At 30.4% G+C, this 20714-nt stretch overlaps 1 protein-coding gene across 7 annotated transcripts in view; it reads left to right on the top strand.

The window, feature by feature from the left end:
• LOC142329299 (uncharacterized) overlaps positions 1-20714 on the top strand; it is a 216374-nt gene that overhangs the window by 86415 nt on the left and 109245 nt on the right. For all 7 annotated transcript variants that reach the window (XM_075373751.1, XM_075373747.1, XM_075373745.1 and 4 more), the window contains 4 exons: positions 7062-7238; positions 9618-9770; positions 11616-11735; positions 15003-15749. In XM_075373751.1, the coding sequence (XP_075229866.1) occupies positions 7062-7238; positions 9618-9770; positions 11616-11735; positions 15003-15749 (1197 nt within the window). The remainder of the gene's footprint in view (positions 1-7061; positions 7239-9617; positions 9771-11615; positions 11736-15002; positions 15750-20714) is intronic.

Raw genomic sequence — 20714 nt, 5'->3', positions numbered from 1 at the left:
ATTAAGGTGTATGTTCTGTCAAAAACATATTAGTTTTTTTTTGTATAATATGCATTATTTATTTGTAATGTTCATGATTTTTCTCTGACTTCTGTTTTTTTACTTAACGCTTGTAATTAAAGACTCTTGTTTAATATTACTTTATTTCTTAAGTTATTTTCATATTAGTTGTACTTGTTAATTTTGAAAATTTATTTTTTGTTTTATTATTTTTATTTATTTTAATAATTAGTTTTTTTTTTAATTTTGTGAGGATGTGATCTTAAAGAAAATGAATGCATTTTGTGTAGAGTAAAGGTTTTGTAGCAAATTGGACGGATTTTCTTTCATGTGTGTAGTTTATTTAGTAACTGGAGTTATGCTCCTATGAATTCTGTTTTTAATTTGTGCATGGTAGTTTTTAGAATTAGAAAACGTTTTAAGAATTATACTTGGAAATAAATTGCTAACCCATTCGTATTCATACAAAACAGGTCTTAAGTGTAGAATGTGCATGAACAAAATTAACATATTGCTATTTTATTTATAATTTTTATTATTATTATTATTGTGTGTTTAATAGCATGAATGATACAAGTAATAATTATACTGATAATTGTAATATTGTGTTAAAAAATCAGTTACTCAACTTTCATAAAAGTGTGAGGTTTTTCTAATGTAAATGATGCGTAGTCATGTACAGACTCAGGCCAACCATTCCTGAAATGTATGATTAATCGAATCCCATCCACCAAAGTATACCAGTATCCATTGTCTAGTCTTCTAATCCTTATAAAAGCAACTAACTTTTATTAGGATTTGAACCTCAAAACCTTTGATTTTGAAAGACGAGTTAATTAATAGATTATAGGTGGGCTATAAAAAGTATGGGTTATACCACCTTATTTGCACATCTTGTTAAATCATGACTAAAAAGCTTTATTTAAACTTCCAAAAATGTTACGGATATGCTTTGACTTAGTATCGTTTGAATATTTAATGACTTTTCAATTATTGCACTTCAAAGCTTGTAGGTAGAATAGAGTATAAGCTGGTTTATGCTGTTAATCTGCTGTTACTGGAAATTATGGCACGAGGTTTTATTGTAAACCTAGGTTACGTAATAAATTGTGATTTGTTACAAAATTATTAAACTATATATAGCAAAGTATTCTTTTTTTCTGAACTTAATATTAAAAAAAATTCAAAAGTACTGTACTATTTTGATTTTAACCATTACTTAAAATGCTTGTCTTCTTTTTCCTGTAGTGTGTGTAGCAAAGATTGGCTACCATCATGACAGTTCTAACTGTAGCCCTAGCTGCTCTCAAAAGCCGAACTATTATAATTAAATGATTCTTTTATATTTTGCAGCTATGACTCTTTTCTATCCTTCACACTTACCGTGAATTTTCCTTTCCATAGCCAATTGAAAACATGGATTTATTCTTACAATTGCTATGACTAAATACTTGCGTTCTTGCTGCTTAATATTAACAGTTCCCTTTATTTTCCGGAGTATTTCCATATTAGGCACCCTATTATCAGCCCAAGAAATTTTCAGTATTTTTGAGTGTTGAACACTATAACTTTAAATGTAAAAAATTTAAAAAAAACTATTGAGAATATTAAAACTAATACTGTTAAAAATTCTTTTTTTCTATTCTTAGATATTTACATTTTTTTTAAATATGCAATAACAGTCGGTTAAATTTAATGTTATTTATAAAAAAAAAAACTTATAAAAAAAATTTATAAAAACCTTTTTTGACTGTTGAATTATCAATAATGGGTTTTTGTTTTTAGATCTTGCTGTAGGATGGATATGAATTTGCAACTTAATCACAAGTATTTTTATTACTTAATTGCTCTCATAGAATCATTTTATTGGGTGGTGGCAAGCTTTTTTAGTTATTTGTGTATTAATATGTAAAATAAATTTATGGTGAGCATGTTGAAGGAAAATTAAAAAAAAATTATCAATTATATGATTTGGATATACTCAAAGTGTATAAATCCAGAAGGCTACTTTTATTAAAATATGTACAGTTTTTTTTTTCATTTATTAGTTAAATAATTGTGTTTTATTACTTTCCTGGCATTACAGTTCTAGACATATGCTGTATGCAGGAAAGTATGGTATCATTAAAAAATGGTATTTAAAATGGGACATTTTTCGACGTTTCATAATCCAGGATCCCCCAAAAACAAAAAAAAGGGGTGGTAATGTTTATATGTATCTATGTAATTGTGTTGGCATGTTAAAAGATTAATAACGTTTTATTAAATTAGCTGATTTTGATGAAATTTTATCCAGACTCGTATATATGGGGCAATTTGTTGTTTAAATGTTGGGATCAGTATCTCCTAGGGTTTTTTGGGGGGTTTATTTATTCAAAATTTTGCTTACATAACCCTACTTTATATTAAGTTCAGATACATGTATACTTATCTTATCTTTTTTTTTTTAAATTTGCCCCAAAATTCCCCCTTCCCCAAGAAATTGACAATATCTATCTTTTTTATTGCATATTTTTAACAAATTTTTTTTATATCTTCCTAGGCATAGTAGTAATGCAAGTAACTTGAAAAAAAAATGTGGCAGCAATATTTGTGGTGGGGAAGCTGATCAAAATTTAAAAATATCAATTTTTTGAATTTTTCAAAACTTTAACAATTAATTTATCAAAATTTTATTTGAACTTTTAATATTATTAAAGGTCAAAATAAACCTTCAGTAATAATATTACAATAACATTTTATTTATTTTACCCCCACACCAAAAATAAAATCTTGGTAACTTTTTTTACATTTTTTAGTGGAATTTTTTTAGTTTCTTGCATTTAAGGTAATAAACATAGAAAAATAAACAGATTTTTCTTAGAAGGTGACTTTGAAGGCGGTGGAGGAGAAAAAATAAAAAAATTGATTTTTTAAACATAAAATCATAATTTTACAACAAAACTTCATCATAAATTATTTTGTGAATATATTTATGCATGCTTGCAGGTATCATCTTTGTATTATATTTTCCATAACTATATTGTATAATTTACACTTAAGGTGAGGTTATTGGCATGATGTTATTAATGGAGCTGTGATTGCTAAGTACCGAAGTAAATATGCTTATTACAAGGCATATTCATAAAGTAAGGGCTGTTTGGTCATTAACAAAAATTAACTCGTGAGAAAAGGTTTTTAGTTATAGTTTTAGTTTACTACATATCTACTTCACTTTTCTACATAATCATCATTCAGTTCTAAGCACTTTTCATAACGCTGCACCAGTTTCTTTAACCCCTCTGTATAGAAGTTCACTGCTTGAGTCCTAACCCACGGGGTTGGTCTAGTGGTGAACGTGTCTTCTCAAATCAGCCGATTTCAAAGTCGAGAGTTCCAGCATTCAAGTACTAGTAAAGTCAGTTATTTTTATACGGATTTGAAGACTAGATCGTGGATACTGGTGTTCTTTGGTGGTTGGGTTTCAATTAACCATACATCTCAGGAATGGTTGAACTGAAACTGTACAAGACTACACTTTATTTACTCATACATATCATTCTCATTCATCCTTTGAAGTAATATCTGAATGGTAATTCCCGAAGGCTAAACAGGAAAAAGAAAGAAGTTTTCAATTCATCGGTTTCAAACTGTTGTCCACCAAGCCACTTTTTCAAATGCAAGAAGAGTAAGTAGTCACTCAGTCTGGAAGTAGTCTTAGTTTGGTGAGCGTTTTGCAGTAGGTGTCAGCTATAATTGTTGAGTCATGTTCCATGAAATCAACCAAAATGATGCACTTTTCACCTCGAAAAACAGTAGTCAATTTTTTTGACTTGAGTTCAGAGGTTGCTTAAAATTTTTTGGTTTTGGGGAACTTGAATGGTGCCACTGCATTGACTGTTGTCTCGATTCTGTGTTGGTGGTGGATATCCACATCTTGTTGCTCTTAACAATGTGGGAAAACAAATCATCTCCATCTTGTCAATAGCAATCCAAAGGTGCTCGTCCACTGCACATTCTCTGCTCTTTGTATTGGTCGATGCGCATTTTTGCCTTGCAAAAATTTTTGACTTGCCTTGCACACAGTTTGTGATATCTGAGCTTTTCTATGATAGTCATGTAGATAGATGTGCATCCAACATGCAGAAATTCATCAGCCAGAACATTAATCGTCAATTGTCGATCACATTGGAGCTTTCAATTCACTTCAATGATTTTGTCAGTTTGAATACTGGGCCTGCTCGTCCGCTCTTCGTCATGCACAATTTTAAAGTCTCAACACCATTGTCTAACCTTTCCTTCATTCATTACTGTAGGTCCATACACTAGCACAACTCCCGATGAATTTCAGCAGCTGAGGATCCTTTTGCACACAAAAATCAAATCGCAGCATTCACTTCACAACTGGCGGGAGAAATGATTGTCACTGACATTGTGATCAGCACTCACTGGCAGACAAATGACTACTGAATCAAAACAACAACTGCAGTGGTTTTGTAAATAGCCGATAGATGGCCTGCATGTGTGAAACTATGTTCAGACCTGCTAATGTTTAAAGTCGATGACCCTTACTTTATGAACATGCAGTGTACAATTGTTGTGTTTCATTCTGTGAGTGTAAGATTATACTTATGGTTTATTTCATAATTGCATGAGTGTTTTTTTTTTGCATTTGTATGATTTTTCACTGTGTTTTATGGTTTCCATTAATATAAAAACTTAAGGTTTTCATTAATATAAAAAAGGTACTTACAAGCATTCTTATTTTAATGAGAAGTTATGTATATCAGTTGTGGTATGTGATCAGTATAACCCACTGGGTTGGTCTAAAAGTGAACGCATCTTCCCAAATCAGGTGATTTGGAAGTTGAGAGTTCCAGCGTTCAAGTCCTAGTAAAGTCAGTTATTTTTACACGGATTTGAATACTAGATTGTGGATACTGATGTTCTTTGGTGGTTGGGTTTCAATTAACCACACATCTTAGAAATGGTCGAACTGAGACTGTACTAGACTACACTTCATTTACACTCATACATATCATCCTCTGAAGTATTATCTGAATGGTAGTTACCGGAGGCTAATATCATAAATGAGAGAATATAATCTTAGAACAATTTTCTTCTTTCAGTTGACAGGAAACATAATATTGCTTGCATTTGGGACAGATTATTTACACTATTCACCAGTTTGTGACTTCTAACCCTACTGATTCTGGAAAAAAATTAAATGTTTAAAAACTTTGAATTATATGTAATTATTTTAATAATGTGATATTTTAATACCTTATAAATCTAAAATTGTAGAAAGTGTTTTTGTATTGTACTTTTCATTTTTTTTCATATACTTTGTATTGAATTATTGACTCTCAAAGATTGAGGTTAAGGTTATGTACTATTATATGAGGTTATGGCTGCCTCGTTGAACTTATCTGATTTGACCAATATTCCCAATTAAATGCTTCTTGAAATTGTTCTCATGTAATGAGTAATGATCAGTAAATTAATTTTTGTGATGTTTAAATAATCATTAATGGTCTCTTAAAATAATTTTCTTGTAAATATTCAATGGATAATTCACATATGATCGTAGTACCTATGTGATGGCAGGTGGTTCTTTTAAATTTAGGACCAACTTATAGTAAACCAGCATAAGTGAGAAATTTTTTTTTTTTTTTAACTTCTTGCAAGACCATTGGAAATTTTGTTTTTAGGAAATACAATACCCATAGAATTGGATGAAAAATACTCATTTAAATTACAATAAAATATTTCTAAAACATTTAATTGTAAAATTAACACAATTAATTTTTTTTACAAAATTAATGTAATGACCTCATCTGTGACAATTGTTAATTTTGTTAAAAAAACGTAATGGTTGGAATCTATAAAAGTATAGTACAAATGAATTAAGAACCCATACTAAACCAGAATCACTATTCTGTATAATTCATTAGATTATTCACTGATCTATAAGAATGATATTTTTTCCTATGAATTTTTTTTACCCAAAATAACCCATTGTATGGGAGAAATAGATACAATTCCTTGTTATTCAGATTGGTGCTATTAATTCATATTCTGGATATTTGTAATATTCTAACATTCAAGGCAAATTATATGTTTATTTATCAAACTGCAATGCATAAAAATTAACTTTGTTTGTAAATACAAGAAAACTAATTGTAAGACTAACTTAATCTATTATCTGGATATTAATTATTAGTTTTATATTTAAAATTCTTTTAATTAAAGGTAAGCTATTTGGCACTGTATGATGGTCTATAAAAAAAAAAAATAATTTATATATTCCTTAAATATGTAGAAAGAAGTCCATTGAAAAGAGACCACTTGGAGATGTATTATGTGATGGTAAAGGAGTAGTTTACTCTTTTTTTTTTACCTATTGTTCTAGTTATATTTTTTGATATGGAGATTGCGTGTCTATATCAAAAGAAGGCCTATTGGTGGTCCTTAATAATATGATAGGTTAGTGAAGACATTTAAGGTATTCTCAATCACAAAATTAAAAAAAAAAATAACTGGGATACTCGTTAATTGTAGACTTTAAAACTAGAAAATTTGCTTCCATTTCAGTGGTACTGAAGTCTGTTATTCTTTCCCCAATGTGAGTTGTCATCTTTTTTTGTGTTGTTTTTCACAAGTTACATTTTATTGGTTTTTATAAAGTGGTTCCATAAAATACATTCAAGTATGAAAATAATTAATTGTTTGCATGAGGATTTTATAAACTTTTATTATTTATATAAAACATTAAATATCTGTTTCTACTGGCCCGACTTGGGTAAATATTAAACACTTGTACTTGTTAGCAATAATAAATTTACTTTTTTTTTTCATTAACATTCTTTTAAACAATCTTTATATGCTTTGTACAATCTTTTCTGTTTTGTGTGTGTGTGTGTGTGTGTGTGTGTGTGTGTGTGTGTGTGTGTGTGTGTGTGTGTGTGTGTGTGTGTGTGTGTGTGTGTCCTACAATTTCTTCTTCAAATCTGTTGTGTACAGTATTATTTTGTTAATATTATTTAAATTTGTTGTAAAATTATATCTTTGATTTAACTTAGATTATGACTGAACAACTTCTTCAGCATCAACAGCAATATTTTACTACCAGTGGTAGTATTGATGGTCCTCCCCCTGCTCATCCAACATATCAGCAGTCTGTAACCACTTCTGTTCAAATGTCAAAGCAACAGGAAATGCATTCACAAGAACACCAGGTTATCCATCATCAACAACAGGTAAATAGTAATTATTGTATTTTATTCTAACATCAGTTGATTTCATAGAAAAACGAATATAATCTTTTTTGAATTCTTGTATTAAATTACATTACTTTTCATTTCATTTTATCTTTTTATGCCTTCTTTTGTCTTATTATTGTTAAAAAAATTGAGGGTTGAAAATAAATGTAATTTACAGCAGCATTAGTTCATAAGTTTACCTACTTCAGAACTAGATAATTATAAAATTAAACAATATCTTTGTTATATTTTATATAAGATTCATTTTTTCTCATAAATTTAATGTTAATAAAAAGATTAGGCTAGTACCCTGCATAACTAATTAATTGCATTAATTTATTTTCATTATTTTATTAATACTTACATACAATAAAAATCATTGCTCAACTTTATCGTCATGTATCATTCATGATATATTGAATAAATATATCGTTCACTTTAAATAAGCAAACTAAATATTTTCAAGTAAAACTGTTGTTACAGGTACAGTTCTGTATATTACTACTTATCTGCTCTCTTTTTCTATTTATCCTCCGGAATCTCTGTTAGGTATTACTTCAGAGGTTGAATGAGAATGATATTGTATGAATGCAAATGAAGTGTTATATTGTAAAGTCTTAGGTTGACCATTCCTGATATGAGATATCTACTCTGTAATCTACTTATAATCTTTGTGGGGGTAATGGTTTTATATGGTCATAGTAGTTACCAGTGGAATAAAAGGGAATAATAATTAGAAAGTTGCATTGTTTAAATTTAAATCAATAAATATAATGCAATAATGGTGCTGTATTATATATATATATATATATATATATATATATATATATATATATATTTTTTTTTATATAATTGACAGATGTGTATAAAATATAATTTGATATTTTGGTAGTAGTGTATTCATAACATCAATAAAATTAAAATTCCTATTATTGTAGAGCTGACAGTGCTATTTTTACCTGAGTGATTGTAAGCTTTTTTACCTGTAATTGCAAATTTTGTATTAGAATGGATTGAGCTGTTCTAATTAAATTTCGCATATTTTTATGAATTTTAAAGTAGAGGTGATCTTAAATGTTCATCCCATATTATCTCTATTTTTACCTAATCTGGAACTACTAGTATTAGGAAATAATTATTTATTAAGATGTTAATCATTTCATTGTTAACATTTCATTTTGAATTAAATGACATCTTTTTTCCAACAGGATGTAGATGTTAAAAACAGCTAAAAATTAAAAATGCTAATGCAAGTCTATGCTCAAAATTATCAAATAGTTTTCTGCAATTTTTATCTCCTTTATTGTGTGCTAGGTCATTAGCATTCAAGTATTATCTCCAAAAAATATCACCTTAATTGAAAAACAATTTTTCTACATTTGTTATAAGTGCAGTTATGTTATTTTACTATGTCTGAGAATGTAGTTAAAATTGTACTGTAAAAATAAATGTTTTTTCTAAGATTACTAATTAAAGTATGCATTTAACATATGGGTGGACCATTCAATCTAAGTTGAATTAGTGGCAAAAAAGTTATAGGAAGATTTAAAGATCAGGAAAAAATCTTACTGTCCTTAATTTACTGAGAGGATCAAGCTATAAAATAATGTTACAGCTGATGTTACTCATGGCATTTGAAGATATGTGTAAGAAGATATAGTTTGATATTTTTTTTATAGATAAATATCTATTACCTTTTACCTTGCAACTCTGAATAGATATGATGAATATCTGTGATCGATTTGAAGTAGAGGAAGCCCAACAGCAATAATTCCTTTACATTCCATTTATTCTGTTAACACTCTGTAACAATTGTCGATTGATGATATGGTAAATGAATATTTTGTAGTATATGAAAAAATTCCATGCCTGTCCGGGACTTGAACCTAGAGCCTGAGGATGAAAACGCAGAGATGCTACCACTCCTCTATGGAGATAGGTGTAACTACAGATAAGAACGTTAATTACAATCAAACATCAAGTAATTTGTTTACACTTTATTCTTGAATTCATTACATAGGAAACCAGCAAAAATGTTTATTGTAAAGCAATTTTTGTGGATAATTTTGAGGTCATACACATATTATCATAATTGGACTGTATTTGTTTATTACTGTGTTTTTAACTTGGTGATTTCTTATTTTTGTAATTTATAAATTTAACTTCTACATTTATTAATATGATCCAAAGGAAAGGGGGGATGCTATATAGACCAAACTGATATTTTTAATTTTGTTATGCTATCAGTTTTAAATTAATTAAACTTTTTACATATTTTAGCTATTTAAATGAATCAAAAAATATTTATAAAATAGCAGATTAGGTTTAGTGGATCAATTCTTTATTAATGTCTAATTTAAATAAAATTGTTATTAGGTTCCTCCACCATTGCAACCACACAATATAACTCAACTTCAGCAGATGGATCATTCACAGTATTACTCACCTTCACATTCAGTAGCTACGAGTGGAGCTACCTTCACATTTTCTACCCAGCCGCTCGACACAACTCCTCAAATTTATCAACAGGTTAGTATATAAAATAAAAGCTAAGTATGCTAGGGCACATAAATTCTCTTATATTCACAATGTTTATTTTTAATTTTTGTCTTCCTTTACTTTATAGTTTTTATGCTTAAGATTGCTATTATATTGTGCTTTACTTGCACGTAATGTCGTTCTATTAGACCGTGCTAATACAAGGGTCAGTCAAATATAAACTAGACTTTTGTTTTTAACTTGTATTTTTATGAATAAAAATACATTTATTGTTCTACGTAGTCTCTTTAAAGTTCTATATATTTTTCCCAGAGTGTAGGGAGCTTGTGGATCCTTTCTTCATAAAGGTTTGAGGATCTATCATGAGTCGATTGCGCATGAACTCTGCTATTATTGTCACTCTGGAATCTATGTCCTCCCAGTTCCTCCTTAAGTGGACAATACAAAAAGAAATCGCAAATGGATAAATCTTGACTGTATAGGTGATGTTCTACTCTGTAAATTTTGCCTGTTTTATCCCAATTGCTAATGGCTGTGTAAGGCCTGGCACTGTTGGGAAGGAGAATCACATCTCTGATTGGTCATTGGCGCTTTTTATTCCAGTTTGCTGTTTTCACTTTGTAATGAGCTGACAAAAGTACACAGCGTTCACAGTACGACATTAGTGGACAAAATCTATGAGTAGTATGCCTTTCCAGACTAAAGATGGCTGCAAGGACTTTTCCAGCTGACAGATGCGGTTTTGCCTTTATAGGTCAAGGCTCTTCGCTCCTGTGCCAATCCGTTCTCACCAATTTCAACTTGGAAAGTATAATGATGGACATGGATCAGTTATATTTAAATATTCAATGCAAAAAAATTTCCCTCATTGAAATTGATTTGAGGAGCCTTGGCAAAATTTCCTGTCGGGTCAGTTTCTGATTTTGGGTCTTAGAACTCAAATTGCTTTGTGACAATGAAATAGGCAGTTCTATAACTGATACCCACTTCTGCTTCAATTTCATCAATCATAGGTTGAAACAATTTCTTTCATTGATTATCCTCAATGAGAGATCACAAATTGATTGAATGTTGCTATCCCTCATACTTGTCATTGAATTGCTATGTCTCATTTCCTACAGCTTCACGCATTCCGTTAAATTTGTTTGCCCACTTGTAGACCTATACTTGAACGTTGTATTATAAAACTTTGTCAAAAAACACAATCTAATCAAAATTTCAGAGAGTCTGATGACCACATCTTTTGAAACTTCATGATAATAAATTTGTTAAGTTGGAACTGTTGCTCTTATGTGACAGTACTGACCAGAGAGCTGGCAATGGCGAGGTGGCTGAAGTTGGCCCTCTTCTCTCCACTTCTATACCATCAGCATCCCTCTTGTGTTGGTCCACTCATGTTTGTACTTGAGCCATGAAGACAAAAGTCCTGTTTATATTAGACTGACCATCATAGATTAGTATATTACTCTACAACACACAATTTAGGACTCATTGATTGATAAAATTCAGTATTTCTTGCTTCAATTTGTGTACCTCCACTGAAGCCTAGAAAAGTATTTCTACATATGTTGTAGAAATACTACCTTGAAATACTGCCATGCTGCTGCTTATGTAGCAGCAGCATGGCACTAAAGTTACTTTTGTTCTTTAGTTACAGTGTCAGCATAGTATGAAAATCATTCCTGCTGTGTGTGTCATAGTAGCAGCACCAGACTTAAGTAAATATAAATAATTAACTATGTAAAGGGAAAAGGGATGTAATAACACAGATTCTGTGTAATACTACCAGCTTAACTTTCATTTCACTTAATTAAATTTACTATCATGTTAAACCATTACTTATGTACAATATTGATATTTTTATTACTGTTTCAGGGTTATCCACAAGGTGGAAATATAAACAATATTAATGTTTCAAGTATGCCCCCAACTAGTGGTGCTGGACTACCTCACCTACACCAACAGCCAACATTCTCCAATATTCAGCTGCAACAGGTATGAGAAGATATGATTAAAATTTTTTTTTAGTATGATCTTTCATTGAATTTATTATCTGTTTAGTTTGAAAAATTGTGTTTCTTTTCAGTACAGACTTGATGCTGAGTTTTTTTCACTTTGGTAATTCTATTCTGTTTTTTTTTTTGTACCGTTTTGTTAATTACTTTCTGGTACCAGTTCTGGGACAATATGTGTATAAATGACTTGAACAAAATTCTCAATCTTGTTTTACTTCATCTTTTACCTCCATCTGAAACATTGCCATTTAAACTCTTTATTACTCTGCTCTTACCTTTTTGTCAAAACATTTTTATTAACATAGAACTTTCTGTTATTTTAATATTTCTTTCAGTTCACTGTTCCCAACCACAGTCGGAAAAAAATGATCTTTTTTTTGTTCCAAAATCAAGTCATGTGGCTCATTACAGAGCTATGTTATAACATTAATCGTGTCCCTACAGGCAGATACTAGCAACCCGTCAGAACAGTTACACATCCATACAGACATTTCCTGAAAAAATCTGTTGGAAGATCATTTGTATTTTGATGTAAATTAGAGGCGGCAATGGCTCTAAAACTGGTGCCAGTTTTGAGCACAAAATACGGAGATGGTTTTTACCATCCAAACAATAAAATTACTTATGCAGTTAATGTCTTCAAAGTAAAGTATAATATAAATTTGATTTGTTCCTAATTTTTTTGTAAGATACATCTTCAATTAGCAGTAGTAGTTCCTGTCAGCCATAACATTTTTATTTTTTTATTTTAGTGCAATTATATTAAAAAAGTAAAGGTTGTATATACTACTGCAACAATCATTAGCTTATAATGCGTTGGCTAAAGAGGAAGAGAAATGGTACCTACCATAAGTTACTCAATGAAAGACAGCTCTCTAATGCTCTAATGCTGCTTAGGCTCTGAACGGTAGCTAATATTTTCCTAGGATAAGGTCATTGTTATACGTATATTACAACAATAAATAATAATATGACCAGTCTGATTTTAATATTGTGGTTAATGGTTAATGTTGACTGATGATTAATAATTTGGGATAGAGTTTGAATCTTAGTGTGGATGAAAGTAGTCCATCACAGTTCCAAATTATGAGATCTGTTCAGAAAATAACTGAACATTTTTAATTACGCGCCAATGGAGATATTTAGTGACACACGATTGGGAGCATTATAACCTCCTTAATTACATGTTTTTGGATTGTTCATATCTCATTGGGTGTTGATTATCTTGTTAGTTTTTGTGTTATTGTTGTTTGAGTGCTACAGATTTAGTATTAGTAGTGATTTTTGTAATGTGTGATTTTCAGGAGCAACGATACAACATAAAATTTTGTGTGAAACTGGTAATGATACCTATGTTCAGAAAATCAACTGTCTGGTGTGTGCAGATTGTCGATTGACTATCAGAGAACTTGCAGAAGAGGTTGTTAGCATCTTATTGCATTGTTCGAGTTGCTGCAAAGTTTGTTTCTCATTTGATGACCGGACAGCAGAAGAACATAGAGTATACATTTATCGGCAACTTATTGAACAAGCCACTGACGATGTGAGACATTGATAGATAGCCTTCAGCCGCTCTACTCACCAGACTTGGTTCCTTGCGATTTTTTCTCATTTCCAAAATTAAAATCAGTGATGAAAGGACAGTTTTGAGACTATTGCTGACAATAAAGCAAATTTTTTACGGACCTTAAAAAAGACCATTTAAAATGAAGCTATCCAGCACTACTTTGCAAAGTGAAAACACTGCTGGGAAAAGTTTGTGAATAGGGTAGGGGAGTACTATGAAAGGGCCAAGGACCAATAATCTGTAAAATTAATAATAAAGATTAAATAAATAAAGCTGGGTTATTTTCTGAACGGACCTCCTCGTATAAGCAAATCTGTCTGGTAATGTGAATCACATACAAGGTATGATTGGAAAGTTTTAAGACGGCTTTTCATTTCAAAATTTGCTGTATTTAAGGCTATTGTGATGGATCTCCTTCAGAGTAGGCCAGTGGTATTTCCTTTTTTGGTACCATTTCTGGAAATTTACTTTTTTAAGGGTGTTAAGAAACCCTCTCTGTATTTGCCTGAATGTCTTCAGTTCAATAAAATTGGTTCCCTTTAAGCAAAAATGTTCAATTTAAGGAATAGGTAGAAATTGACAGGGGCTTAATTAGGGAATAAGGTGTTGTGAAAGCATAGTAATTAGGGCAAAAATTCTATGATGTAGAACGCATGATGAGTTAGTGCATTGTTGTGGTGGAGGTCCCGGTTCTTGCCAGTGTGCAGGCCTTTTCTTCTGCGCACTTTCATGCAAACACTGGACAGTTCTATAGTATTCCTAGTGTTTGCTGCCTGGTGGCAATTTGGTGATGCATGATATTTGTAGAATCGAAGAAATTCACAAACATTGTCTGCATATTCAAACAACTTTGTTGTGTTTTTTTCAGTCAGCAAACTTTGACCCTTCCACTTCCGTGATTGTGTCTTTACTATGATTTTTGGGTCGTACCACAAGCCCATGGTTTGTCTCATGTAATTACACTATTTAACAAATCTGGGTTAGTTTCAGCCCGATTAATCAGTTCTGATGGGAATTAAAAATTTCAGAATGAATTTCATGGATACTCGATGCATGTTCAAATCTTTAATTATAAAATTGACTGAACCACATAGAAACTTAAATTCAGTTCATCAGCCATCTACCCAATTGTAAGTCTACATTCAGAGCGCACTAAATTGTGAACTTTCACATTGTTATCATTGGTTTTTGAAGTAGAAAACTGGATTTGTAGTTATCTTTGAATCTGTTGAACCATGTAAAAACATTTGACCAGCTCAGATATTTCTACCTGGAAGCTGTTTTTTAAAACTTCCTAAGACTCCAAAGCTGATTTCCCGGTTTTTAAGAAAAATTTTACAAAAACTTGTTTCTGTTTTTCATCTATTTTCTGAATTGGTAATCCACCGAGAACTGAAAAGACATCTTTATTCATCTGGATGCCCCTCTGTACTGAACAAAGATATTGCAGTGATCTTTTCAGGATATTCCAAAGACAAAACAAGCTTCTCCTTCCACATCTGGAAGCAAACCTCTCCTACCCCTTCCTTAGGTGTCCTAAAACTTTCCAATCACACAGTTTATTAGCTGCCTATAAAAACCCTAGACTTTGCTCTAAGTATGTTTTCATAAATATTCGTTAAACAAAAGGTGGATATAATATAACTATTTTTTCTTGATATTTAAAATTTACTTTTTCAGATGGAAGCTCAGCAACAAGTAATACAGCAGTCTTCGCAGCAGCAACCATTGGAAACGGCTGATATGGTTTCTAGTAGTGGTGATGTTATCAACAATGTGATTCACAGTGATTCTACTTCAGTTGTTCATCAGTTACAACCAAAACCCCAGCCAATAATTTATACTGATGCATTGCATCCTGCATCATCTGTTCCATGTTACCAACAGCAACAGTATACTCTGGCTGGTACTCCTGCTGCAAATGTTATTACACCCACTCATGTAGAACAGCAGCAGATAAATGTTGATGATTCTAATAGAAAAATATCAACTGATAGTTTTCAGTCTGTTGATTTACAACATTCGCAATATGATTCAACAATGATTACACCACAGCAGATGCCACAACAGGTTCATGATATGACTCAGATCATGGAAAATCAGCAGCCACAACCTCAGACTAGTATAGAAATTCCTGCCGTTGTGCCATCATGTGATCAACAACAACAGCAATCTACACAAATTCAACAAACTATTGTACAGATGTCTACTGATGAATCTCTGCAACAACAGACACAGATGTGGTCTGCGACTATTCATCAACCTCAGCAACCTTCTGCCACATCAGTTTCAGGTCTTGATCAAGTAGTTATTGATGTTCCAGCTGGCAGTAACCAGAATAGTGTTGTTATTGATACTGTAACTGGATCTGTCATCACACCAGGGTTATCAGTCGAACACACTGATCATCCTGATAATATTCCTCAGGTATTTATTATTTATTTATTTTTTAAGAAAATGATTTTTATTAATACTGACTTCAGTTTTTATGTTGAATAGAGTTTTCAATTAGGGAAAAGACAGATGATTTGATTTTCCTGTTTTACCCATAAATAATCATTTAAAAAATAAAAACTGTAAATTTTTGATTACTTATATTATCATTAGTGTTAGTTTACCAGTGAACTTAACTAGAGATTAGGATATTGAATATAAATATGTTCACTTTCAAATTTTGGGACTTTTTCTTGTGCAGGTTATTTTGGAATTATTGATAGCACATGCATTTTAAAAAGCTGAGAAAACTTCTTTAATATTTAGTGAGATACATTTGATTTATGATGCTGTTTTTGACAAATTTCTGTTATTAAATTACATTAAAACATTGTAAAAATTTGATAAAAATAATATTAAATGAAGAAACATGACATGTATGGTTTTTTTTTTTTTTTAATTTTATTTTACGGGTTACCTAAGCTTTTTAAGATTGATGCAGTTAACAAAATTGCTATTTATAATTTCAGTATTTCAAAAAAAAATTTGCTTCTGAAGATCCTTTGGGAAAAAGTTCTAGAATTTAAAATGACTGGATTGTCAAGAATTTTCCACTTGAGTTATGCTTGTAAAATTATTCCTTTGTACAACCCTGTAGAGTAGTGCACATTGGATATAGAAGAATAACACCCTATGAATATTGTGTACCTTTTTTTTACTTCCTTGTATGAAGTAAAGGAAGTATTGTGGTCATGAAAAATTTCAGTTTTTAGATTTCAACAGAAATATCCATTTTGACCATTCCTGAATCTATTTTGACTAGTTTCGGTGTGACATCTGTAGGTACGTGTGTATGTATGTCTCGCATAACTCAGAAATGATTAGCCGTAGAATGTTGAAATTTTGGATTTAGGACTGTTGTAACATCTAGGTTGTGCACCTCTCCTTTTGATTGCACTGGACAGAACACAAAGTGTCTAAAAAATCCCAAAATCCAAATTTTTTGGATTTTGGACTTTTTTTAACTGCAACAATAAACTCCCATTGAGAGCTTTTCAATGATATATATCATAAGTAGTACTTATTTTCATTGGTTCCAGTGTTGTAGCCAAATAAAATTTTAATTAATGAAATATTTGGATCTTACAAGTGGAAGGCACATTGATTCAAATGCAACTTGATCTCCTTTTTTTAAATTTAAATATATTGATTTATTAATAATTATTAACCTCTGTAAATTTTTTTTTGATAAATAATTCAATAGCAACAGTAAAAATAAAATCTGATATGGATACATGACTTCCTTTTACACCTATTAAGTTACACACACACACACGCGCGCGCGCGCGCACACACACACATACGCGCGCACACACATACGCGCACACACACACACACACACACACACACACACACACACACACACACACACACACACACACACATTTTTAAAAGTATATAACATTTTATTTCACTAATAACTTCTGATTTTTTTTCATACTTTTTTCATGTTATTATTGAATTATTTATTGTAAAAAAAAAGTTTTACAATCAGGTTAATAATTAATTATTAATAAATCAATATATTTAAATTTAAAAAAGAATGTTAAAAAAAGGAAATGAAGTTGAATTTGAACCAATGTGCCCCTTGTTCCCCTTGTAAAATAAAAATATTTCATTAATTAAAATTTTATTTGGTTATAACTCTGGAACCAATGAAAATAAGTATCGCTTATGATATACTGTTGAAAATCTCTCAATGAGGGCTTATTATTGCAGTTAAGAAAAATCCAAAATCCAATGTTTTGAATTTTGAACTTTTTTTTGGACATTTTTGGTCAAGTTGATTGCAATCAAAACAGGAGTTGCATGACTAGTTGACAACAGTCCTGAATCCAAAACTTCAACATCTTACTGCTAATCATTTTTGAGTTTTGCGAGATACATATGTATGTATGTACAGACATCATGCCAAAACTAGTGAAAATGGATTCAGGGATGGTCAAAATGGGTATTTCTGTTGAAATCTGAAAACCGAGATTTTTGCAATCACAATACTTCCTTTATTTCATACAAGGAAGTAAAAAAAGAATGAAAAAATAGCAGAAATGATTAATGAAATAAATTTTATGTATTTTTCATTTAAAAAAAATGTGTATAGGAAAAAATGTGTAAGGAAGTCATATGAGGTCCACATCAGATTTTTTTATTGTTGATCCCTGAATCTCCTTTAGCATTTCATAATTACTTTTGAAATTATCGTTTCGGATTCTATGAATTCAGATGATACAATTCTGTTTTGCTCTCAAAAAATAGCAGCCATCACTGAATCAGTTTGAATGTTTTGGCTTGTAAGTGAACCTGTATGCAACCATTGTTTGGACTGTTCCTTGACTTTGTATTCATAAACATAACGTATCTCATCCACAGACATAATTCTGTTAATATATTCATCTCAATTTTTATTGTAACTGGCTTTTTGAGTTTTGTTATGTCAGTCAGTTGTTTTAATACTTGCCTTCCACAGGACTCAGCCAGTCATCTCTGTTGCAATCCTAAAAAGTCATATTTGAATGTTCAGAAATCAAAGTTTTTATCATTCACAATTCTCCTAGTTTTAGAACAAATCCATTAGTATTGATTAGCTATTGCTGTTTTCTTTTGTTATGCACACAATTATATTTTCCCTTTAATTTCTAGTATCAGTCTCACAGTATTTCCAGTATTTCATCACCCAATACTTTACTGACCAGAATGGATTTAAGATGGGTGTGAAACAAGATTAAAGATTGCTGGTAGCTATAGTAGACCAACATATTATATTTTAGCTATAGTATACCAGCATATATTCTCATCATCTTGTGATGAAAATTGCCATACCTACCAGTTTATTATAAAAACAGTTTATTTTCAACAGCCAGTCAGTTGGAAATTGGTTTTGAAATATTCTTCATTTATTTTAATTATTTCTGCCATGAATCGGTCAATCAGTAATGTTAAATAAGTCAGGTAATCTGAAGAATATATTATTAAAAAAAAAAAAATCACTAAAATGAAATATGATTAAGTTAATTGTATTTCATTTGCTTGTTAGTGAAAAGCACTGGTCAATAGAAAGTGCAATTCAATCGGTCATCTTATGCAATCTCAATGCTAATCGTAGCAGTATCTCTACAACTAGTATCAGGAGATACTAGTATCTTCTAGTATTAGGAGATACTAGAATTTCCTGATTGAAAAAACATACTTTCTGTATTATTTTATAATTATAAACCACAAGTAATTGCAATCTTTGATTAATTTTATTACAGAATTTACCCGTTGTGATATATCAACTACTAATAGCATTTGCCTCAAATAAATTACAACATGAATTAATGAAGTTGCATTCAATTTTTAATTTCAGTTAAATACAGGTACTAGATATTAAACGTGAATTTGTGACCATTGACCTTTTTTTCATCCTTGTCTACCTAATAATTTCAAGATGCTACTACTGCCATGTTCTAGGTAAATGGGAATAATCAAGTTGTAAAAAACAGTAATGGTCCTGTACACTAATGGTATCTCTTCTTAACAAGAATGTAAAAAGCCCTGTGACTCTGAGCCATTGTCTACAAAAATATTATCTTAAATTGTACACTAAGAATATTTCAGAAGATTGATTTCTGTTAAAAACAGTGGAAATATTGGTTGTAAAATAAATTATTATTCTTATATTTATTTTAATTATTAATGTAATATGTAGTTATTATATTTACTTTCATTAGCAATTTCTAAATTCACTAATAAACAATTTTTTTTTTTTAATTTATGTGTAATGAGTATAACAAAAACCTTCATGTACAGTGCATACAAAATAGCAAGATATTTAAGTGGGAGGTCAAGCAAAAGGATTTTTTTAACAAGTAATAAATATTACTGCTGAATGGAAATTTGGTTATTGTTTGATCCTAATTATCCTGATATTTGGTTATTATTTATTGAAATACTTTTTTTTATTTTATGTTACCTTTTTGATACTTTTTTAATAACAGCTATTTAAATGTAATCAATGAAAATGTTTCCAAACTATTTTTTTAATGACTTCAAAAAACGAAACAAACAAAAAATAGGATCAAATTAACAGTATAGTTTTAACTATTTTAAATGTAAATTAAAATAAATTTTATATTGAAATTTTTTCATGTTGAATAAGTATATTTTACTAACAAATAAACAAAATTAATCTTTATCTTTTGTAATAGGAAAGTTAATTGCTGTCCACTACATGATGAATCATCCTCTGTAATAATAATTACCACATTATCTAATAAACATTAATTTTCAGTTAATGCATTTCAATATTTTTAACATGGTTACAATATGGAAGGTTCCCAATTAGAAGCATCCACTATAGCAATTTATCTTGATATTTCTCAATGGATTCCATTCTATCAGCGTTATGACTGCCAGGATGCTGTTTACCTTCTTTTGTCCATATTTTTTCAATAAGGTTTAATTGCAGATGATCTGGAGGCAGTCTAAATACTGAATGCCCGTGTGTTAAAAATTTTATCAATCTTTTTTTTTTATGTAAGCATTTTGATTTAATTTTTTAATTAGGTCTTATAACTGGTTTCAACATAAAGTATGAAAACTGAATATTTTGATTACTTAACCACTCATGCATTTCAGCTTTCCTTGAATTAGAATTTGGAGAGCGTTTTTCTACTATGTTGTGATAAGGGGCATTGTCAATGGCTATTTTATTATCTGGTTGATTTGCAATGAAATTTTCTTCTACCCATCTTTTGAAATTTGAGAAATTCATATCATGGTAATCAGTTTACATAATTTAAATGTCCCTATGTAAAAATAAGTAAAGAATTTGAAACAAATCTAGCTTGGCCACCAGTATTAACAATAATCAGTCGGTTTCCTTTTGAATTTGGTATTTGATGTCCCTCTTTACTGCCA

The sequence above is a fragment of the Lycorma delicatula genome, chromosome 8 (assembly GCF_047948215.1).
Source record: "Lycorma delicatula isolate Av1 chromosome 8, ASM4794821v1, whole genome shotgun sequence".
NCBI classification, from domain to species: domain Eukaryota; kingdom Metazoa; phylum Arthropoda; class Insecta; order Hemiptera; family Fulgoridae; genus Lycorma; species Lycorma delicatula.
The sequence above is the reverse complement of the archived record's forward strand: the minus strand, read 5'-3'. Positions and strand labels throughout refer to the sequence as shown.